Source organism: Macaca mulatta, chromosome 17, assembly GCF_049350105.2.
Source record: "Macaca mulatta isolate MMU2019108-1 chromosome 17, T2T-MMU8v2.0, whole genome shotgun sequence".
NCBI classification, from domain to species: domain Eukaryota; kingdom Metazoa; phylum Chordata; class Mammalia; order Primates; family Cercopithecidae; genus Macaca; species Macaca mulatta.
In genome coordinates, this window is record NC_133422.1 from 2,040,603 (window position 1) to 2,061,018 (window position 20,416).

General features: G+C 35.0%; 1 protein-coding gene across 35 annotated transcripts in view; it reads left to right on the plus strand.

The window, feature by feature from the left end:
- Positions 1-20,416, plus strand: part of PSPC1 (paraspeckle component 1) — a 105,795-nt gene that overhangs the window by 68,686 nt on the left and 16,693 nt on the right. For 9 of the 35 annotated variants that reach the window (XR_013407588.1, XR_013407589.1, XR_013407590.1 and 6 more), the window contains exons 7-10: positions 2,128-2,185; positions 5,846-6,015; positions 18,805-18,895; positions 19,512-19,641. The exons of 7 other annotated variants lie outside the window; for them this stretch is intronic. Coding sequence is in view for 8 of the 28 variants with exons in the window: in XM_028837134.2 (XP_028692967.1) it covers positions 2,128-2,185; positions 5,846-6,015; positions 18,805-18,895; positions 19,512-19,641 (449 nt within the window). In the remaining 20 variants the exon portion in view is untranslated. 35 annotated transcript variants of the gene reach the window in all.

The following is a 20,416-nucleotide window of genomic DNA, read 5'->3' on the forward strand; positions in this document are numbered from 1 at the left end:
GCTTTTTTTTTTTTTTTTTTGAGACAGAGTTTTGCTCTTGTTGCCCAGGCTGGAGTGCAATAGTGCAAGTTTGGTTCACTGCAACCCCTGCCTCCTGGGTTCAAGCGATTCTTCTGCCGCAGCCTCTTGAGGAGGTAGGATTATAGGCATGTGCCACTACTGCCCAGCTAATTTTTTTGTTTTATTAGTAGAGACAGGGTTTCTGTTTTTCTTTTTTTTGAGACGGAGTCTCACCTTGTTGCCTAGGCTGGAGTGCAGTGGTGCGATCTCGGCTCACTGCAACCTCTGCCTCCTGGGTTCATGCCATTCTCCTGCCTCAGCCTCCCGAATAGTTGGGACTACAGGCACCCGCCACCACGCCTGACTAATTTTTTTGTATTTTTAGTAGAAACGGGGTTTCACCATGTTTACCAGGCTGGTCTTGAACTCCTGACCTCAGGTGATCTGCCTGCCTCAGCCTCCTAGAGTGTTGGGATTACAGGCGTGAGCCACTGCACCCCACCTCAGTCTAGCTTTTTTTGCAGGTCAGTAATAGTATCCATTAATGGTCACAACTGTTACAATGAGAAATTTATTTTTAGGAAAGTTAAAACATGGCTTTTAGGGTTGGGCGTAGTGATTCACGCTTGTAATCCCAGCGCGTTGCGAGCGTGAGGCAGGAGGATTGCTTGAGCCCAGGAGTTAGATACCAGCCTGGTCGACATAGTGAGACCCTATCTCTATAAAAAAATAATCAAAAAATTCGCCAGGCATGATGGTGCATGCTTGTCGTCCCATCTATTAGGGAAACCGAGGCAGGAGGATCCCTTGAGCCCAGGAGTTCGAGACTGCAGTGAGCTATGATGACGCCACTGCATTGCAGCCAGGGCAACAGAGCGAGGGTCTCTGAAAAAAAAAATTAAAAAAGAAGGTTTTAGAAAGGCTGGCATTTAAATGTTCTAAATAATGTGAAAAAGCATTTTTATCTCTTCATGATGGTGTTTTTGTTGTACCGTAGCTTCATTCATTAAGATTGCCTTTGGACATCTCTGTTTAAGTTGGGCAGTTTTTTTAAGGAGCCACTTGTGGCTTAATGGCAATTATGTTTCCATCATAGGCTTTTATTTTATTTCCAGCTTTATAGGTGCTTTTCAACAGTATTTTGTATTATCAAATGGAACTTTAAATGAGCATTTAGATTTTAATAAGATTGCTTTTTCGAAAGTACAGTAATTATGCTTTCTTTAAACATTTCTGCAATTGTCTCATAATGGAATGTTTTTCATGATTGCTACATTTAACAAAGTTTTCTGTGATTGGAAATGGTCATCAAGTCAAAGTGAAAATTGCAATTTTCGTATGTTATCTTGAGTAATTTCACTTAGAGATTTCATTGAAGTTAATTCTATGTCACTATTGTTGGTAAATGAAGAGCTTTTAGGAAGCAGTTTCTGTAGTGAAATTTCAAATGTTTTGAATATTTCTGTTTTATAGTTAACTGTGTAATACTTTCATTCAGGTTTTCAAATAAAATTACTGCACAGTTAAAGGAAAGCAGTGATATGTTGAGCTTTCAGTAATTGCTTGTGTGGGCTTTCTGTAGTCCCTAGATGGAATAATGCTTGAGTAGATAAGTAAAAATACATGAATGAATTATAATTTAGGCAATGAAGATTGTAACCTTATTTTTAGCATAATTCCCTAAAGCTGTTTGTGTTATATATTTGAATACATTTCAATATGAACTTGGTAACAGTCATTTCTATTTTAAGACTTCAGTGACCTGGGAGGAGAAAATAATTGGCTTTGGTGGTTATTATTACTAGATTTTCCTTTGCTTGGAATGTAGGCATGTATCTTTCATCTGTTGGAATAAAAACATTAATCTGTGGTATGTTTTATATAATCTGATTCATTAGTAATCTAATCTTGCAATATAAACTGGGTGCATTAAGTGTTTGTAGTATATTAAGCCTGGGAGACTGAAGTTTCTTTTCAGCATTCTTATTAAGTATATGATGATGGAAATTTTTCAAAATTTTTAATGAAAAATGATGTCCCAATTCACTCTTTTCTTTTTGATTTTAGATGGGAAATGTAAAGTCATAAGATCGATAGGTTGACTGTGACAACTATGTTTACTTACAGAGAGAACAGGAAATGAGAATGGGTGATATGGGTCCCCGTGGAGCAATAAACATGGGAGGTAGGGATTTGAAGCAAAAGGCTTTTGTAACTTATCATTTTTGGGGGGACTGTTTATGCTGTTTGTGGTATATTCTTATATCAGTAAGAAACTAAAATACGGAACCAACATTTCTAAAGGTGAAATCTCTTACATCCATTAAACTGGAATACCATACAATTATATTAAAAATATATGCTTGGGAAGAAAATTCTCATTTTGTTTTTGTTTGAAGGCTAAAAGATGTGTTATACATTCATAGGCTTAATGAAAGAAACATATAAACCAGGTTGTAATACAGCCTGAAAGTAGTTTAGTCATTACATTGTGTAATACAGCTCTGTCTTTGCAGTTTTAAAATCAAATTATATTCCTTCTAATTGGCTTTTTGTTTGTTTGTTTTGTTTTTTGAGGCAGGACCTCACTGTGTTGCCCAGGCTGGAGTATAGTGGTGCAATCTCAGCTCGCTGAAACCTCTACCTCCTGGGCTCAGGTGGTCCTTCCATCTTACCAAGTCGCTGGGACTACAGGCACGCGCCACCATGCCTGGCTTATTTTTTGTGTTTTTAGTAGAGACAGGATTTCACCATGTTGCCCAGGCTGGTCTTGAACTCCGGGGCTCAAGCAGTTTACCCACGTTAGTTTCCCAAAGTGCTGATATTACAGGCATGAGCCACCTGGCCTGTCCTAATTGGACACTGGAAATGGATAGTTTCTGAGCAGGAAATTGATAGGTCCTGAGTGTGTTTTTAGGCTTTTAGAGAGCGTTTTATATACATTTCTATCTTAAACTAGCTTTTTGTGTAACTTTAAACCTGTTTTCCTTCACTCTAATGAATATTGAAGTTTTTTCTTTTAACCTACAGTGTTGTGCACAGAAGTGCACTCAGTCTTTGTAGACTATGACTCATCAGGGGAATTACGTGTGTCGCCAATGCATGTTTTAGAGTTAACCAAGTTTTTAAGAAAGTATATTAGCAACTTTAGTATGGATTTGCTCGTATAGCCAAGTTGCAAGGGAAATAATGCCAAGTAAATAACTTAAAGGACAAACAAAAGCGTGCCTTACTAAATTTCATAGGCCTTACTAAATTTGAAATTTGAAATGTCATACATTTAAAAGTTGGGTAAGGAATTAAATTTTATGAAATGAATTGTCCCGCAAAAGCTGTCCCTCATTTAATTGTCCCACAAAAGCTGTTATGAAACTAAAAATCTTTATATAACTTAAATGTACATATTGTTTTAAAGATTACACTACTATGGCAAACAATATACTTAACATGCACACCCATTTACAAAATCAAGTATGTTCTTAGCATATATAGTCTATCAAATGAAACTTAAGTCATGTGTGAAATGAACATTTTCCATGATAAGCTTTTTTTCTTAAACTTCTATTGCCAGTGTTTCAGTACTACTAATCAGATAATGTAGAGTCATATATTGCTGTTTACTTGGTCACTTTTTACCAATGAGTAGTTAGTAAATATCTCTGGTATATGCAGGAAGCAAGAAACATGGCCCTTGCCCATAAAGAACTTAATTGTGAAATTACTGCAGTGGATACGTGAAATAATTAATGAACCGAGAGCATCTGCATTCTAAAATAAGAAGCATAATTGAGTATAGTGATGTCCAAGTGGTCCAATATTCATATCTTTTTTTTAGAGTAAATGCTGGGATGGTATATAATACAATCCATGTAATTTTAAGGATTTTAGGAATAAGATTATTATATATTATACATGGCAGTTTAAAAGGCTGTTCTTATTAGAGTGACATTAACATCAGAGCTAAACTTTAAAATAGTATAAAACTTAAAACCATTTCTGATGGCACAGAGATACTCTGCAATTTTATCAGAAGAAATATAAGAATATGCCTTTAGAGTCCTTATTTAGTTAGGAATTGAAGATAACTTAAAATTTTTGTGACATTTTATTCACCAGAGGACCTATTTACATTTTAGCACTTACTCTCCTAAAGTCCAGTTTATCTAATTTTCTCTTCAGTCTTCATTCAGTGTGAGACTTCATCATAATGGTTTTCTAGAGCTATTAATCATTATCATCCAGTTGGGTTGTTGAGAAGTTAAAACTGTCATAACTCATCAAGTTACATTGATGGAAAGTGGCAGCAGATTTTCTGGTGTATCACTAGTGTGTATAACCAAGTGAAACATACATTAGAATGCTACCTTTCTAGTAACCAGATAATGCTACCATTTCTTAGATCTTTAAATTTATTTATAGCTATGTGGTGGAAGATGTGAGTACTAAAAGTAAAACTCTAAGTTAACTACTGTGAGTTGGAAATATTATTTTTGATTTTTTTATACCCATAGTTGTGTAGTTATTTTTGAACCCACCATTGTAAAATTACATTCTATTAAAGAGAAAGAGAGGAAAAAGAAACTAAATTTGTTTTCTGGGGGATAATTGAGGTAAGATGCCTCTTAGATACTGTTCTTATACTCTCTTCATTTCTAGTTGTAGAAATTATTAAAAATAGCTATTTAGGGCTATAGTGAGGGAGTGGAAATACTCTTGGATAAAGTCTGTTTATTGGCAAGAGCATTTGGGGATGAAAGAAATAATTCCTTCCTATGAATTTGCTAGGTTTCTGGGGATTGGATTTGAAGGCAGAAGTACGATGCCAGGGGCTGGTAGGGACTCAGCCATGTGGAGATTTCAGCTTCATTATAGTGTATATTTGAGAAATTGAGTTTTTATTGTCAGAAAATTGACCTGTGTAATGAAATACTAAAGAAAACCCCGAATTAGAATGGCTTTGTTATAAATTTTTAATGATAAGCAAGCAATAACACTTAAAAGGGAAAAAATTTTTCAAGGAAAATGCCTAAAAATATGTTGTATCTGAGGTCATCATATATGTAGTATTAGAGTGCAAACACTGTTTAAATTAATATGAGATAGGTGGATTTTTTTTATCAGATTGTCCCCATTTGTGGAATTTAAGCTTGTCAGAAAGATCCAGATAGCTATATTAATATTTTATCTGTATTTGGTTGCGGTTGCTTTTAAAAATACGTTTTGTTATAAGTCATTTCAGTTTTTTTCTTTAGATTCCATATTTCAAAATAAAAAATTAAAAAAAGAGTACCTCCTGTAATTTAGCAAGGTATTCCATCAACTCAGGGAGGAAAAAAAAAAACTAAGATGAGAGGCTAGTTATAATGATCTTTATTTATATATTGCAGAAAATGATTTCCTCTCTAGCAACTTAGCATAATTTACATGCTAATATTTTTAGCCATGGGTTAAAAAAAATTAAGTGGTTTTGTAAGTGCTAATCCTTTGTTACTCATTTAAACTGGTAAAATATAGTCCCCTTTGTTAGGGATTATTTGGTTTAAAAGCCTACTATAACAAATAATACTGATGTCTCAAAGCTTGCAAACTGTTAAGAGTCTCAAATGCCCTAAAATGATTGATAGTTTCCTTCTTGATTTTATGTACATTTGGCTTGGGGATGAAAATTCTAATTCTAGAGTGTAGGTAATGCTGTATTACAGAGTAGATAATGCATACCCCATTCTCAAGGAGTGAAAATAATTTTGATAACAGTCTTGGTATATAGATTGCATAAATATTGTTAAATTTTTAATGTTTACTAAACTAAGATAGGACAGCTCTAAGTATAGATTGTTTTACATAGATGCGTTTAGCCCAGCACCTGCTGGTAACCAAGGTCCTCCTCCAATGATGGGTATGAATATGAACAACAGAGCAACTATACCTGGCCCACCAATGGGTCCTGGTCCTGCCATGGGACCAGAAGGAGCCGCAAATATGGGAACTCCAATGATGCCAGATAATGGATCAGTGGTAATGTATCATAAACATTATTTTGATTATATTCAGTAATGTACACTTCTGCATCAAGGATAGCTTCACACTTAATATAATTTGGTATCATTTCTTTTGGCAGCCATTGAAAAAGAAAATTTTGTGACATCATATGTTGATTTATTACAGATAGTTTTTTTTTTTTTCTTTTTTTTTGAGACAGAGTCTCGCACTGTTGCCCAGGCTGGTGTGCAGTGGCACGATCTTGGCTTGCTGCAACCTCCGCCTCCCACAAACAATTCTCCTGCCTCAGCCTCCCAAGTAGTGGACGCTACAGGCATGCGCCACCACGCCTGGCTAATTTTTGTATTTTTAGTAGAGACAGGGTCTCCCTATGTTGGCCAGGCTGGTCTCAAACTCTTGACCTCGTGATCCACCCACCTCGGCCTCCCAACGTGCTGGGATTACAGGCGTGAGGCACCGCATCCGGCTGAGATAGTTTTTAAGTAGTCCAAGAATTAGGATTACTGTCTGTGGCATGCTGTGGTACCTCAGTATATAGCAAATGCATATGTTAATTACAGTTTTTTTCTGTGCTTTTAATTTGTATCCATCATTTACCAGCATTCTAATGTTCAAGTATTTTATGATGGTGTTCTTTTCCTGTGTGGACTCTTTATGTTTGATGGGGACAAAAGTCCAATATGTATGAACACACAGTTTTCAGTAAATATTTTTGTTAAAAATATTACCTGTCATGATTTATTGCAAGGAATTTAGTTATAAAATAACATTAAAGTTTTTCTGTATTTCTAAACCACTATTGTGGCATTCTTTTCACAGAATTTTAAATTACATTTAATAAATTTAAAGTAGACAGTTTTTTGTCTTGATCTGAGAGTGTGAAGATATCTTTGTGTGGATTAAATACTATGAAAACAAGGTTTTTCTGTTGTAATTTTTATTATATTTAAATATATTGATAGCAGGAATGATACCTTTTATCATTTCCATTAAAGTCTATCACTATATAAATGGGACTTTATACAGGCAAACTGTTTTCTCAGTTAGTGTTTTGTTAATGCTTGTTCTGAATAACGTTTTTAAAGGGAAGTTGTTTGGTTATCTATTTTGAAAAGACAGTTTAGTTTTGAAACTACTATATGAAATCTTGAGGCGCCCATGCTGCTAAGAAAGAAAAAGCACTGCCATTTAGACTCAGACCGGTCACCAATTGTAAATCCATCGTGATGAGAGATGTTAAAAGCAATGCATTGTATGTCTTAGATTTGAATGCAGCGTTTATCATTATTCTATTTGCTTCAAATGTAGTCTTTTAAGAATGTGGAGAAATAGGACGTGCTGGCAGTTGGATTTTTAAAATGATAGTTTATACAGGGAGATAAAGAGGCAGTGCACGGCTACTATGAACAGATGGCGCTTAACACAGTGATTGCATTTATTTCCTTCAGTAGAGGCTTTATTTTGTAGTAATATGTTTGAAAGCTAGTAAAAACTTACACTACTTTGGTTAAGTTTTTGTGTGGCATATAATCAATAGAAACATAGAAGTAACATTAACTGTCCCATTTTTTTATTGTCTCCCTGAAATTGTAAATTTTATTTAAATATCACCCTTGGTGTTTTTTGCACTGACATTTTACTGCTACACTTTAGGGAGTTCTGTCCAACCTTTGAGATTAATATGTATGATTATTGTGAAGTTTTTCAAAATGCTTAATTCATATGTTTAGTTGTGCTTATTAGTGCATGTTATTACATTAATTTTTAAAACTATTTTCCCAATGATAATATTTCAAGGAAAACACTCTCAGAAGTTTCTATACTGAAATCATAATTCTTTGTGTATGTTTGTATTAGTGCTTTCTATCTTCAAGGAATTGATGTAAAGATTTTTTTAGAATGTTTACTTTTAAAAAACAACGTGATGCTGCTCCCCAGTTTTATTTCTCTGACTTTTTTTTGAAAAAGTATTTTTCTTACATGGCATAGTTTCATGCAAGATAAACTTTTGAAAAAAGGAATAAGAGCTGTATTATAATATTGTTTAGGGTTAAGATTACATTTGCTTCTGTCACGAAATCAGTTCTTTGTTCTTGAAATTGGGGCATAGCATTAGCAATATGTAAATCTTCAGATGCTGCATTTTTTTAAAAAAAACATAGTAACTAATTAAATTGCTCCTTTCTTCCTTCTATGTGTGATCCTGATTCTGCTGGACTTTCTGCCGAACTTCATGACACCACCACTTGGGATTTTGCCAATTTTTCTTGTCACTTATATTTGGCGTGTTCCAAATGGACTTCATATTCTGTTCCTTATTGTGTGGTATCATAGCACAATGACAGATTTCCTCAAGGACCGCCATCTCAGATGGGTTCACCTATGGGGAGTAGAACAGGTTCTGAAACCCCTCAAGCACCAATGAGTGGTGTAGGTCCTGTGAGTGGTGGTCCTGGTGGCTTTGGTAGAGGAAGTCAAGGGGGCAACTTTGAAGGCCCTAATAAGCGTCGTAGATATTAAACATTCGTTCATTCCTGGCTATCTAGAAAAAAAAGTCAGTGGTATGCCTTTATACTTTTACCTGTTACCTGGAAGAAATGGTTTTATTGTTAATGTATGTAGACTTAAAAGTTTTTTTTTTTTTTGTAACACTTGAGGTTTTGTAATTTTCTTTATTCATGAGCTTTGTAGATTAGAATGGTAATGATGCTCATCATTTTGAATGTTGAAATGTGTTTGTGACTTTAGCTAAATATAAGTATTCCATAGTACTGTGAAATCTATGTAGTTACTTAATCTCAATAAAGAAATCATTTTGGATAATTTAAAACTGTTATTAGTGGTATTCTCTTATGGTCTTACTAAACTTTGCTGTAACAGTAATGCTTTGGTTGCTTTAACTAATCCTAGTCGTTAAAAATGAAAATGATTTTGCTTTTTAATTTGTGCAAGTAGCACTGAAGATAGAAGCTTAATTAATGAAAGCTAATGTTAATAAGGGGTAGATAGAGTAGTATATGTGGGGGTGGGAGGGTATGGGAGTTTAATTTGTATAAACACTGATGTTCTGTGAAATCGGAATTTCCACCTACATTTCATATATATTCTGAATATTCAGGTATTCTGAGACAGATTATTAAGGATATCTTTGTCCTGTGCTGATTTTTCCAAATAAATCTTTTCATCTTGAAAAAAACTGTTTGAAGGCAAATCTCTTTTGCTTATAAAAAATACTATCTAGTTTTAAACATATCTGCCATTATTTATTTGGTTTCAATATCTAGACCTTACCTCAATTATTATCATACAGTTAGTGTTAAACATTCTTTAAAATAAAACAATACTGTTGGGTTGGCTGTTAAGTGAGGATTTGCTGTGTGATTTGTGGTGAATTAGGCATTTCTTGAGAATGTAGGTTTCTAGAAGTATTAAAAGATGGCTTGACTCTGCAGTGTTGTAAATATTTCCCTAAAGTTTGGACATTTCTCCAGTCAAACTTGTCTGGTGGGTTCGAACCGTTTGTCTCCAAGGAGCGGCAGTGTTTTGTTTTGTTTTTTAAATTGTTTGTTCATGTTTTTCAAGATAATGCTGAGACATCAAAGGAGTACAGTTCAAGAGGTGATTTTAAAAAGCAGATAATTACTTGAGAATGGCTAGAGTCATTGGAATCTGAATAGCTCCCTTTACTATCAAATACCTATTTGATTTTCAGTACTAGGGAAAAACTGATTTTATCACATTATAATGTTTATTGCAAAACAAAGTCGTAACTGTATTTAAAAATTTGTATGTTGGTCATGTTTATTTAAAATTACATTTAAGGAATAATATATGACTCATACCACAAATCTAATTCATCAGACACTGATCATAGCATAGCTGTTTCTCATAAAACATCACAATGGTTTGCTATATCATGCTTTCAGCACCTTTCTGAAACATAGTATGCTATTTTAAAATAAACAGTATGTAAATAGTGGTGTCTGTTTTGCTGGAAGGTATAGTTTGGAAAGAAACCATTTAAATTTTGCATAAAAGCAGTTGGTTGTAAAGCGTAATTGATGCATTCTTTTATACTAATTAAAATTTTCGTAGGTACTCTTTCATGTTCTATTATTTTCATGTTCTATTATTAGAACTGTTTTCTAAAATTTACGGTATTCACAGGCTTTTGTTTTTGACAGTTCTTTAAAAACATGATATGCTGATTGTAAAATAATAGTCAAAGACTATTCTCATGTTTCTCATAAGTATGAGGTGATGGAGAATGGGATTTGCTTTAATTTGTGACATTAATTGGGATATGGGGAGTTTTAACATTGATTACAGTTTTTCAGTGATATCTGTTGCACTTAAATCTACATTTCCCGTCATCTATATTTTATCCATATAATTCTCAGGTAATTTTTAGCATTGTATTTCACTTCAAAGCTGAAATATGATTGGGAGAAACTTGATCCTTTGATGTTATACCAAGCTACCTTTGGCCAAGGCTGTGAAATTCTGTATGATTCATTCAAGAACATTTGAAGGCCAGTGCACAAAAAGATGTCTTAATCTCCTGAACATCCTAGTGTCCAGGCTCAACTCTGGCACCAAGAACAGAGTCCTACACAACTTTTTCCCGGCATCAAGAAAATCCTTGTTCCGGCTTTACCAAGTTTACCCTGGGAGCAGTCAGCTTCTGAGTGACAGTCAAGTGGAGCGTCTCTGAACTCCTAGTTATTCCGTGCTTTTAGTGTTTTTGTATAGTTCAACTTTGTGGCTGGTTCAGTAAATTTTTTTTTTCTTGTGAATTAGTATACCAAGGAAGATTTTTTAATATCATCTGCTTAAAAGTGGTAGATACAAAAATAAAGAGGAAATTCAGTAGTGTTAGCTTTCTAAGTAAGTGTGAAGTTGTCATATATGCTATCATATTTTTTTCAAAGAAGTAATATGAAACAATTTTAATATATAACAATGTTATGGTAGTTTGTGTCATGATTTGAAGTACTGAGTTTAAAGTCTTCAGGACTTAATGTTTCATGTGCTACTTGTAATTAGTATGTATAAAATAAAGGAACACTTGTTTTCCCAATAGTTTTATTCTAGTACTATATGTTGTTGGAATTTCCCCCATTTTTGTTTATTTTGTAAATAAAAGCATTTTTTTCTTGACAGATGTAGATTTTAAAAAACTGATTCACTTGTGTTTTTGCAAAATTAAATTTGCTATTTTTCCTAAAGGTTTTTTTTTTTTTAATTTTTCTGTGTAAAATCAGTGCTGAGCACTCAGTGAAAGAGATTGAATATTTTTATCCCTGAAATATCAGTAATATTAGGGGAAGAATATCTGCTTTAGCTGGAATTGCCATTTAATAAAATAGGAATTATCAACAAGGATAGTTACTGAAACTTTGGCTCTTGTTTTTCAAACACTAGTTGAAATAATACTTTTACAGTTTGTTCAGAAACATGCTTGTAGAATATTTCAGTAACTTGGTGCTTATATGTAGAGTCTCTAATAATTGTTAAATAGCAATGTGAATGATTAGTAGCCAATAATTAGTAAAGGGGGGTTAGGTTGATAATTACAACATAGATTCTGAATGAGAAAAAGGACATATACATGATTGAAATCAAGTAAGTTTTGTGAAAGGATGTGATCACATTATGTTAAAAGCTTTAAAAAAAGGGTTGAGATTTAGTGTCAGATGGTACTAGTCAAAAATAAATGGGCCACATCATTTTGAAAAAAATGGAGGAAGTTTCCTGGGGAGTAAGGTAGTATTTAAGTGTTTTCTCTAGGTGTTCAGAGTTTTGTTACAACATCTAATGTGTTAAAATATATTCCTGAGGTGTCAAGAGGATAGCAGTGATACAAAAAGTCAGACTTCTTATTTTCAAGAATAAGACAGTAAACACCCATATACGTATCTTCTAATTCAACAATTGTTCGTGTTTTCCTGTGTTGGTAGATATTTGTAGGCATGGACTTTTTGGGGGGATGGCAAACTACTTCAAAGTAAGTAGCAGGCTTGATGTTATTTCTCCCCTAAATGTTTCAACACATACCTCCTAAAAACAACATTTTTAGGTGAATTTCATACTGATGAAGATTCATTTCCTGAAATCAAAGAGTCCACCTCTTAAGTTATGTAGCCCAGTATGGAAATATTTCATTCTAAGCAAATCATATGATTCAATGAATAGGGAGTAGTCTTATACTTTACAAGAGCATTTTGTTTCCAGCAGCTTTCATTACTGAATTTTAAAAATTAAAATCATTTTTCTCTATTCGCTTTACATGTTTTTCTAGTGGTGTAAAATGAAGTATGTCGACCGTTTCCTAAGTGAGTATCCATCAGTTAATTTATGGACTGTTACTCTGGGGAAATAATGCAAAAAATGCGGGAAAAAGTTATAGTGTCTCATGTTTAAAATCTGGATTTTTCTAAATATCAAAAGCTGAGATGAACCTGGGCAGTTGTAGTGAGACTTTGTCTCTACAAAAAATAAAAAAATTAAAAAAATATATATCAAAAGTAGTGTCTTCTATATGTTGTGAAAGCATTTTGAATTTGTTTTTGTTTCCTTGATTATGGAATAGCAATATTAATGATTGAAATTTGAAGCTTGTAAGACAATGTTTAAAGGCTTACCCAAAACTGTTGTTTTCTGAGTTTATTTGACCTTTTTTTCTGTAAAGCTGTTTAGATTATAAATATCTCTAAGGGTTCCTCTTTGTTGAAACTTACTATTTGATTACACTTTTTTTTTTTTACCTGATGAAATAACAGTGTATGTGTTTTTTCTATTTTATGACATTTTGTTTTCTTTTTGAATAACAGAAGTCTATTAAATTTCCAGATTGAGGATAGTGAAATTCTTAATGTTATATATAGCCAGAGTTTATACATACACATTAAACAAAATCTTTTTCAAGAAAATTTTATGGCTTCAGTTACCATTGTCACTATCAGTTCCCTCCTCTGCAAAAGATACTGTATTTTAAAAAGAATTTTGTCAGAATTGTTCTTTTTAAATTTGTCTTTCTCATTTAATCAGATGAACTTTAAAAGAGATGGTGTTCTGCTTGTACACATAAATAAAATTTCAGTTCTGTCTTGTGGAATATAAATCACTCAAATTTCACGTTCAGTCTCAAGAATAGAATCAGAATTAAGTAGGATTAAGTGGAAGTGTACTTTGAACACATTTCGTTTTAGATTTTCTTCATATTTTAATATAAATTTAGTCAATAAGACAAAGTATTCATTAAATATGAGGTCGTACATTGTGTTGATAGTAATATAAGTGGACCTTGTATTTGTTAAATGCTCTGTATAAGTGTTTTGTTGATGGTGTTGAAGACTTTGAAATAGATACCTTAATCTAAATTTTATCTTTTTATTTTTATCTATTTCACTGTCTAAATTTTTATCTAAAATTTTTTCTAGCTCTTTATTACACTAAGACAACTTGACATTTTTATTTATATATTGTACATCTCATGTAACGAATTACGCATATATAAGCTAGTGTCACATTCATTCATTATGTTTTGTGTTTTCTCTCTGACTGGATCTCTGATACATTCTTTCCTGTTCTAGCTGCTTTTATGCAAAAGGGCGTTACATGTTTGTCAATCCACCAGGCTTATGTGAATGTTAAGAAGAATTATGTAAATATATAATCCTGTGCCTATTCCCTTTTGCCATGTTTGGAATACAAATTATTTACATTATTATCTTTTTGCTTATTTAAATAATTTACTTTTGCACATTATTTGTATTATTTCTTACATGAAAATTGAGAAAACATCTTAGTGTACATTTCGAGGTTAATTTTTCCTCAGGATATTTTTACATTATTAGATAATGTAAATCAGTATTAAGTTTCAGACAACATGTTGCCTGGTGTTTTTATGTATTGAGAAAAAGTACACTAAATTCTACATAGTCATTCTGTATGACTTTTAGTAATTTCTGACCTTTTTAGTGTTAGAGGCAATAATAGAACTTGCTTAGTGGTTACTCAGTGTATGTTAATTCTTTGAGTTGATTAGAAAATAATGTTCCCAGATTTGAATGCTTTTACACATTAGGGTAACTTTGGAGTGAAAAGTCCAGGTAACTGAAAATGGTAATGGGAGTAATTGTCTAGAAAACTTTTCTGAGTCATACAAGATTTTATAAGGTGCCATGTCATTCAGAATTTCACTATATCCATTAATTCATTGTAACAACATGTATCAAGGGGACCTACTGTGTATTGGTCAGTTTTCTAGGGCTTAAGATATAACAGTGGAAACAAATTCGTCCTCTAAATTAAGGGGCAGCAGCCACAGACATCCTTCTGAAGTTAGTAGTTCTCACACTTCAGCATGCATTAGAATCACCTGGGAGGCTCAACACAGATCTCTGGACTTTATTCCAGAGTGGTCTGAAGGTCTCTGGTGGAGCCAAAGAACGTGCATTTCTAGTAAATTCCTACATGATGACGCTGCTGATGTTTGTAGGAACCCTTTTGAGCATCTGTTTTCAGATACTGTGCCTCAAAAGAGGCTTTTTTGGTCGTGATTTTTGTTGTTGCTATAGTTGACTGTCCCAGTACATTGTAGATTGGATAAGATCCCTGACAGTCAAAACATCCTCAGACATTTACAGCTATTGCCAGTTGATAAGCACTACAAAAGTCCATTATTTCTGACTAGGAAACATAGTAGCTAGTGAGTGTTATTTAATGCATAAATTCATTTATCATACATTTTTAAACTAGGATTTCAAAACCTAGTTAATTCAAATGAAGAGGATATATGGAGACGTGTACTCTGAAGATTTTGTGAAACAAGTTTCCTCTTAACAGATTCTCAGCATACCAGTATGAGATGAAATAATGTAATTGTTTTTGTATCAGTATGTTTGGACATGCTTCTGGCTGCTGGATGAAGGTGCTAGAAAACTGTCCTGTCTTTGCTTACCCTCCTGGTGAATATGAATAGAATGATACAGTTTGGTGGATTAAGATGATGGCCTTACTTTCTCTTTGGTGTAAGCTTGTTTTGCTTTTCTAGCTTGAAGATAAAAGATTTGATAAGTGTATTTCCTAAGACCATCAGTATATATATTAAAACATTTTCTTTGTAGCTTCAGATGTGTGTGTGTGATCAAGGCCCTCTCAAAATTATGCAGCGCAATAAAAAATTAAAGTGGTTCATAATGAGAGCATATATTTGCTGTATTGACAGTTGTTTGTTCCAAAAAATTGTGACTGTACCAGTGCAAAGAAACAGTCATCTGATTTCAAGCCTTTAATATCCCAGAAAGTAGATTCTATAGCATTGACTTTGATGTGTGTTTGTTAAGAATATCTACAAGTAGGAAATACTTAAGTATAGAGATTTGTTTCTAATTGTAATCTGGATATCACCTGGGGACTTTTACGCTGCTTCCCAAAAACCACCCTAAAATAGAATTTGGTATGTTCTCAGTTTTCCACATTAATCAACCATTTTGAGATTTTTGTAAACATAAATGGGTTTGGCTCTGAGAAGGTGCAATCAGTGTTATTTTTTAACATTGCACCAACCCCATCCCTCCCCCATTTTTTGTGTTGAGAGTCAGATTCCTTGCTGCATGGAGGCCCAGGTCTGTGACATTAGGCTGCCTCTACCCTAGGGTGGCTTATTAACCTATTTTCCAACTGAGGAATTCTCAGGCAGCCTAACGAGAGTAAAACTTTTTTTTAATCCCTTCTAAAAAAAATTATGTCGATACTAGATTTTTTTCACACAGTTTTTCCTGTTATGTATTACTAATTGTCTTCAGTCAAGAAATGATTATTTTTAACTCCTGTGACACCAAAATGAGTTATATCTCTACAAAAATCAGTGTTTAACTTTTATTCGTGGTACATGAAGACAGAAAAAAAATGATAAAAATGTAGAAAGGGACCTGCTTTGAGTTTTTGCTTTGTGTCATCTTCTACGTTACTGAAGTCTTCTGATTGGAATGTGGTTGCCTCCCCACCTGCATGCATATATAACAGCTCTAGCATTTCCTTACTGGGCAGCCATAGAACTTTAGATGATATTTGATCTGTTGCTAATATGTACATTTATGCATGATGATTAACTGGGAAAATAAGATAACTACTTTTTTTGTTTCTTGGCTGTGTATTGTGCTACTTTGCCCTTTATCTGGAGCTATTAAATTAAAAAAAAAAAATTAATGGAAGATGGGAAGTTTGTGGAAAATAACATGCTCAAAGTTTTAGGGCTGGGAAGTACAATGTAGAAAAGGTGTGTTTACATTCTTAGTTTCTGCTTTGCAATATAATGTGCTTAACTTATGTTCTGCTGTTTGTGCTACAGGTATTAAAGTCAACTGAAGTATAGGGGTTCATGTCATGAACTGTTTGACATATAAATGAAATATTCTGTAGGTTGGTTGAAAATATGGATCTCATAGTTTGAATTATTTTGGAATTACTTGAATAATATAGAAGACTACCCTATCACAGCCAGTTTCTATTTATTTTCTGTAGGTCATAAACACAGCATAGATACACATGTTAAATCATTTATCAGTGCTTGAAACCCTCTTAATTACATACTGACTTCCTACAGTTTGCTGTGTAGACTGTAATTTCTTGCAGTTTGAACACTGGGAATCCAGCCATGAACACAGTGAACCAGTCCTTTGCCCCAATAGCATTTGTGTAATAGAGTGACAGATAATATCTTACCATGTAGCAATAAAGGCAGTAGAGAAAATGACAGCTACTCTTTTAGTTAAGGGCCTAGAAAATAGCTATCTTAGGAGACAAAGGGGAAAAGATTTTGATTTAGTTTGTGCTCCTTGAATTGAGTTGTGCTGAAGTAAGCGGCCACAGTTCTGCCTGAAGCTGAACCGTCCTAGTAGTAGTGGCATTTGGCTGTTGAGTCCTTGGAATGGGACTAGTGAGATGAGGAACTAAAGTTTTTATTGTAATTGACTTAAATTCAGTTATTGATAGAATATACTTGGAACGACTTGATTATATTAATCTACTTTTATATCTTTGATTTTATGTAATCTAAATACAGATAAGTATTTTTGAGGAAAATTTTGCATCTGAATTAGATTTGCAGACTTACGAAGAAAAGAATGTAAAATTTCTCAACTTTTAAATGTGGCATATGCCGAAGTGATAATATTTTGGCTACATTGGGTTCAATAAAATAGATAATTAAGCTAATTTCACCTGTTGCTTTTTTCCCTCCTTTAATGTGGCTTCTAGGAAGTTTAATACTTCATATGTGGCTTGAAATATTTTTCTTGGCTTTGATCTTAGAAGAGTAATTTAGTCACATTTTAATTTTTTCCTTTCAATGATTGTAATCTCTGAATCCCATTACATAGGCTATAATTATGTAATTTATTGTTACCTTTTAAAATGAATAATGTAAGGTTGAAATTGAAAGTTTAAGTGTATATTTATAGTTAAGTGTCAGTGTGAGATTAGTTTCCTGAGTATAATTACTTGGTGTTTGCTGTCCTGCAGGGAAGGAGTTTGAGCACCAAGTTCTCAGGAAAGAAATCGTACACATTAAGTTTTACACCCCTTTCACTGTTACTTTCCTTTTGCGTTTGCTATGACCTTGGTACTATCCATAACATTTTTAAGCAAATGTTTTAAGTCCTGAAAAAGTTTGGTCATACAAGATTTCTCTTAAAACATTTGTGTGAGGTTATCTTGTTTATATATTTATTTTATTCCTTGTAGAATATCCATCTGTCATTTAGTAATTCATCTTAATTTCCTAGCAAGTCCTTGTTAGATATTTGCTTGGTGAATGAATGACACCAACTGTAGAACAGACACAGTATTTACAAATGAGGATACCAAAATGAACAAAATATGGTCCTTTTCTCTTTAAGATTTGAAGTTTAATGGGTATAGATAGAGTTGTAAGGAAACTGACCAAGTTGTCGTAATAAAGGGCATAGAAAGTTCTTTGAAAACCCAGACACAAATAGTTCACTCACTTTGGGGAGCCTGGGAAGATTTCACTGAGGTGATAGCGTTTGAGCAGGTCCTGAAGGTGAGTAGATACTTGACAGTCGTAGGCTGGAGCATTGTGGGGTGGCAACATGATGTGGTCACAGGCTGGTGAGGCACTAAGCCGTCTAAGGGGAGGGAGCTAAGACTGGTAGCAGAGAAGTAAAGTTGAGATAAGATTATGGTTGATCACAGTTAAGGAGTTTAGACCTTTATTTACCTTTTAGGTGACTGCGAGTAAGGATAAGCCCCATTATTACAACTTAAAATAATTATGTTAAGTGTAAGAGTGACTGGACTGCAAACAGTGTTCTGGAACAGACCACATAGATCATGGATCCAGCCCCAGCCTCCCTACATCGAATTTGAAAGGATCTTTGGTGTCAGGATGGTTCAGATTCCAGATAAGAGTAATTCAGAGGTATAGTGAATTTAGCTGTTTCCAGTGTATTGGGAGCGCGGGGGAAGGAGATGCGAAGTGTCCTAAGGGTTTCTGGTTTGAATGATGGGTTGAGGATACTATGAACCGAGACGCCAAAGGTAAGTGTGTTCAGGGTCGATGGTGAGGTGATTCATGTAGCTGCTAGAGGGAGAGGAGGGCATAATCTATTTGATTTTTGAATGTTTTGGTTTTGAGTGCTTTTAGGTAGTTGGGATTTTTAAAACCGTGGAAAATCTGCCTGGTAAATATATTATCTCTCAAGGACCTATCATCTGTCACAAAAGATGACTATGATACCTTCCTAACTCATCCTGTTTTTACTTTTGCTCTTGCAGCTTATTCTCCACAAAATGCATCATTCTAAAACAAGACTTGGCTGGGCGGGCGCAGTGACATGCTGTAATCCGAGCACTTTGGGAGGTCAAGGTGGGTGGATTGCTTGAACTCACAAGTTGAGACTAGCCTGGGCAAGATGGCGAAACCCCATCTCTACTAAAAGGGTAGCTGAGCGAGGTGATGCAAGCCTGTGGTTCCAGCTACTCGGGAGGCTGAGGCAGGAGAATGACTTGAACCTGGGAGGCGGAAATTGCAGCGAGCTGAGATCGCACCACTGCACTCCAGCCTGGGCAATAGTCAGACCTTGTCTCAAAAGTAAATAAATAAACAAAACATGACTCAGATTCTGCTTCCTTTTCTTTTCCAAACAGTAGTTTCCCATCTGAATTAAATCACAACTGCACGGTAGATCACAGGACTTTATCTGATTTGGTCCGCCTTTGCAACCTCATCTACCTCCATCCCTCCCCGCTTGCTCAGTAAACTCTAAGGTGGTTACTCTGTCTCGCAGATATTTTTGTAGGTCTCTCTTTCTTTTTTGAGATGGAGTGTTGCTCTGTCACTCAGTCTAGGGTGCAGTGGTGCCATCTTGGCTCACTGCAACATCCGCCTCCCAGGTTCAAGTGATTCTCCTGCCTCAGCCTCCTGAGTAGCTGGGACTACAGGCACCTGCCACTATGCCTGGCTAATATTTGTATTTTTGTAGGGACAAGGTTTCACCATGTTGGCCAGGCTGGTCTTGAACTTCTAACCTCAAGTGATTCGCCCACCTCGGCCTCCGAAAGTGCTGGGATTACAGGCAATGATCCACCACACCTGGCCTTTGTAAATCTCTTGTAAGTGCCTTTCTCAGAACAGTTTCACATCAACTCTTTGCATTCATGTTGTTTTATCAATATATTTATTTGCTTGTTGTACCTACTTTGTCTTTTGTCTTTTTTCTTTTCTTTTTTTTTTTTTTTTGAGACGGAGTCTCGCTCTGTCGCCCAGGCTGGAGTGCAGTGGCGCCATCTCAGCTCACTGCAAGCTCCGCCTTCCGGATTCAGGCCATTCTCCTGCCTCAGCCTCCCGAGTAGCTGGGACTACAGGCGCCCGCCACCTTCTCAGGCTAGTTTTTTGTATTTTTTTGGTAGAAACGGGGTTTCACCATGTTAGCCAGGATGGTCTCGATCTCCTGACCTCGTGATCCGCCCGTCTCGGCCTCCCAAAGTGCTGGGATTACAGGCTTGAGCCACCGCGCCCTGCCTTTTTTCAAGACAAGGTCTCGCTCTGTCACTCAGACTGGAGTGTAGTGGTGTAATCATAGTTCACCGCAGCCTCAAACTCCTAGGCCCAAGTGATCATCCGACCTCAGTAGTAGGGCCCACAGGTGCGTGCCACCATGTCTAGCTACTTTTAAAAAAATGTTATAGAGACAGGGTCTCACTGTGTTGCCCAGGCGGGTCTCAAACTCCTTGCCTCAGACAATCCTCCCGCCTTGGCCTCCCAAAGTGCTGGGATTACACGTGTTAGCCACTGTGCCCGGGAATGCCTACTTTTTCCCCCATCTTTATCAGTGTTCACACAGTGTTTGACATTTGATATTGAACTGATCTCAGAAAATTTTCAGGA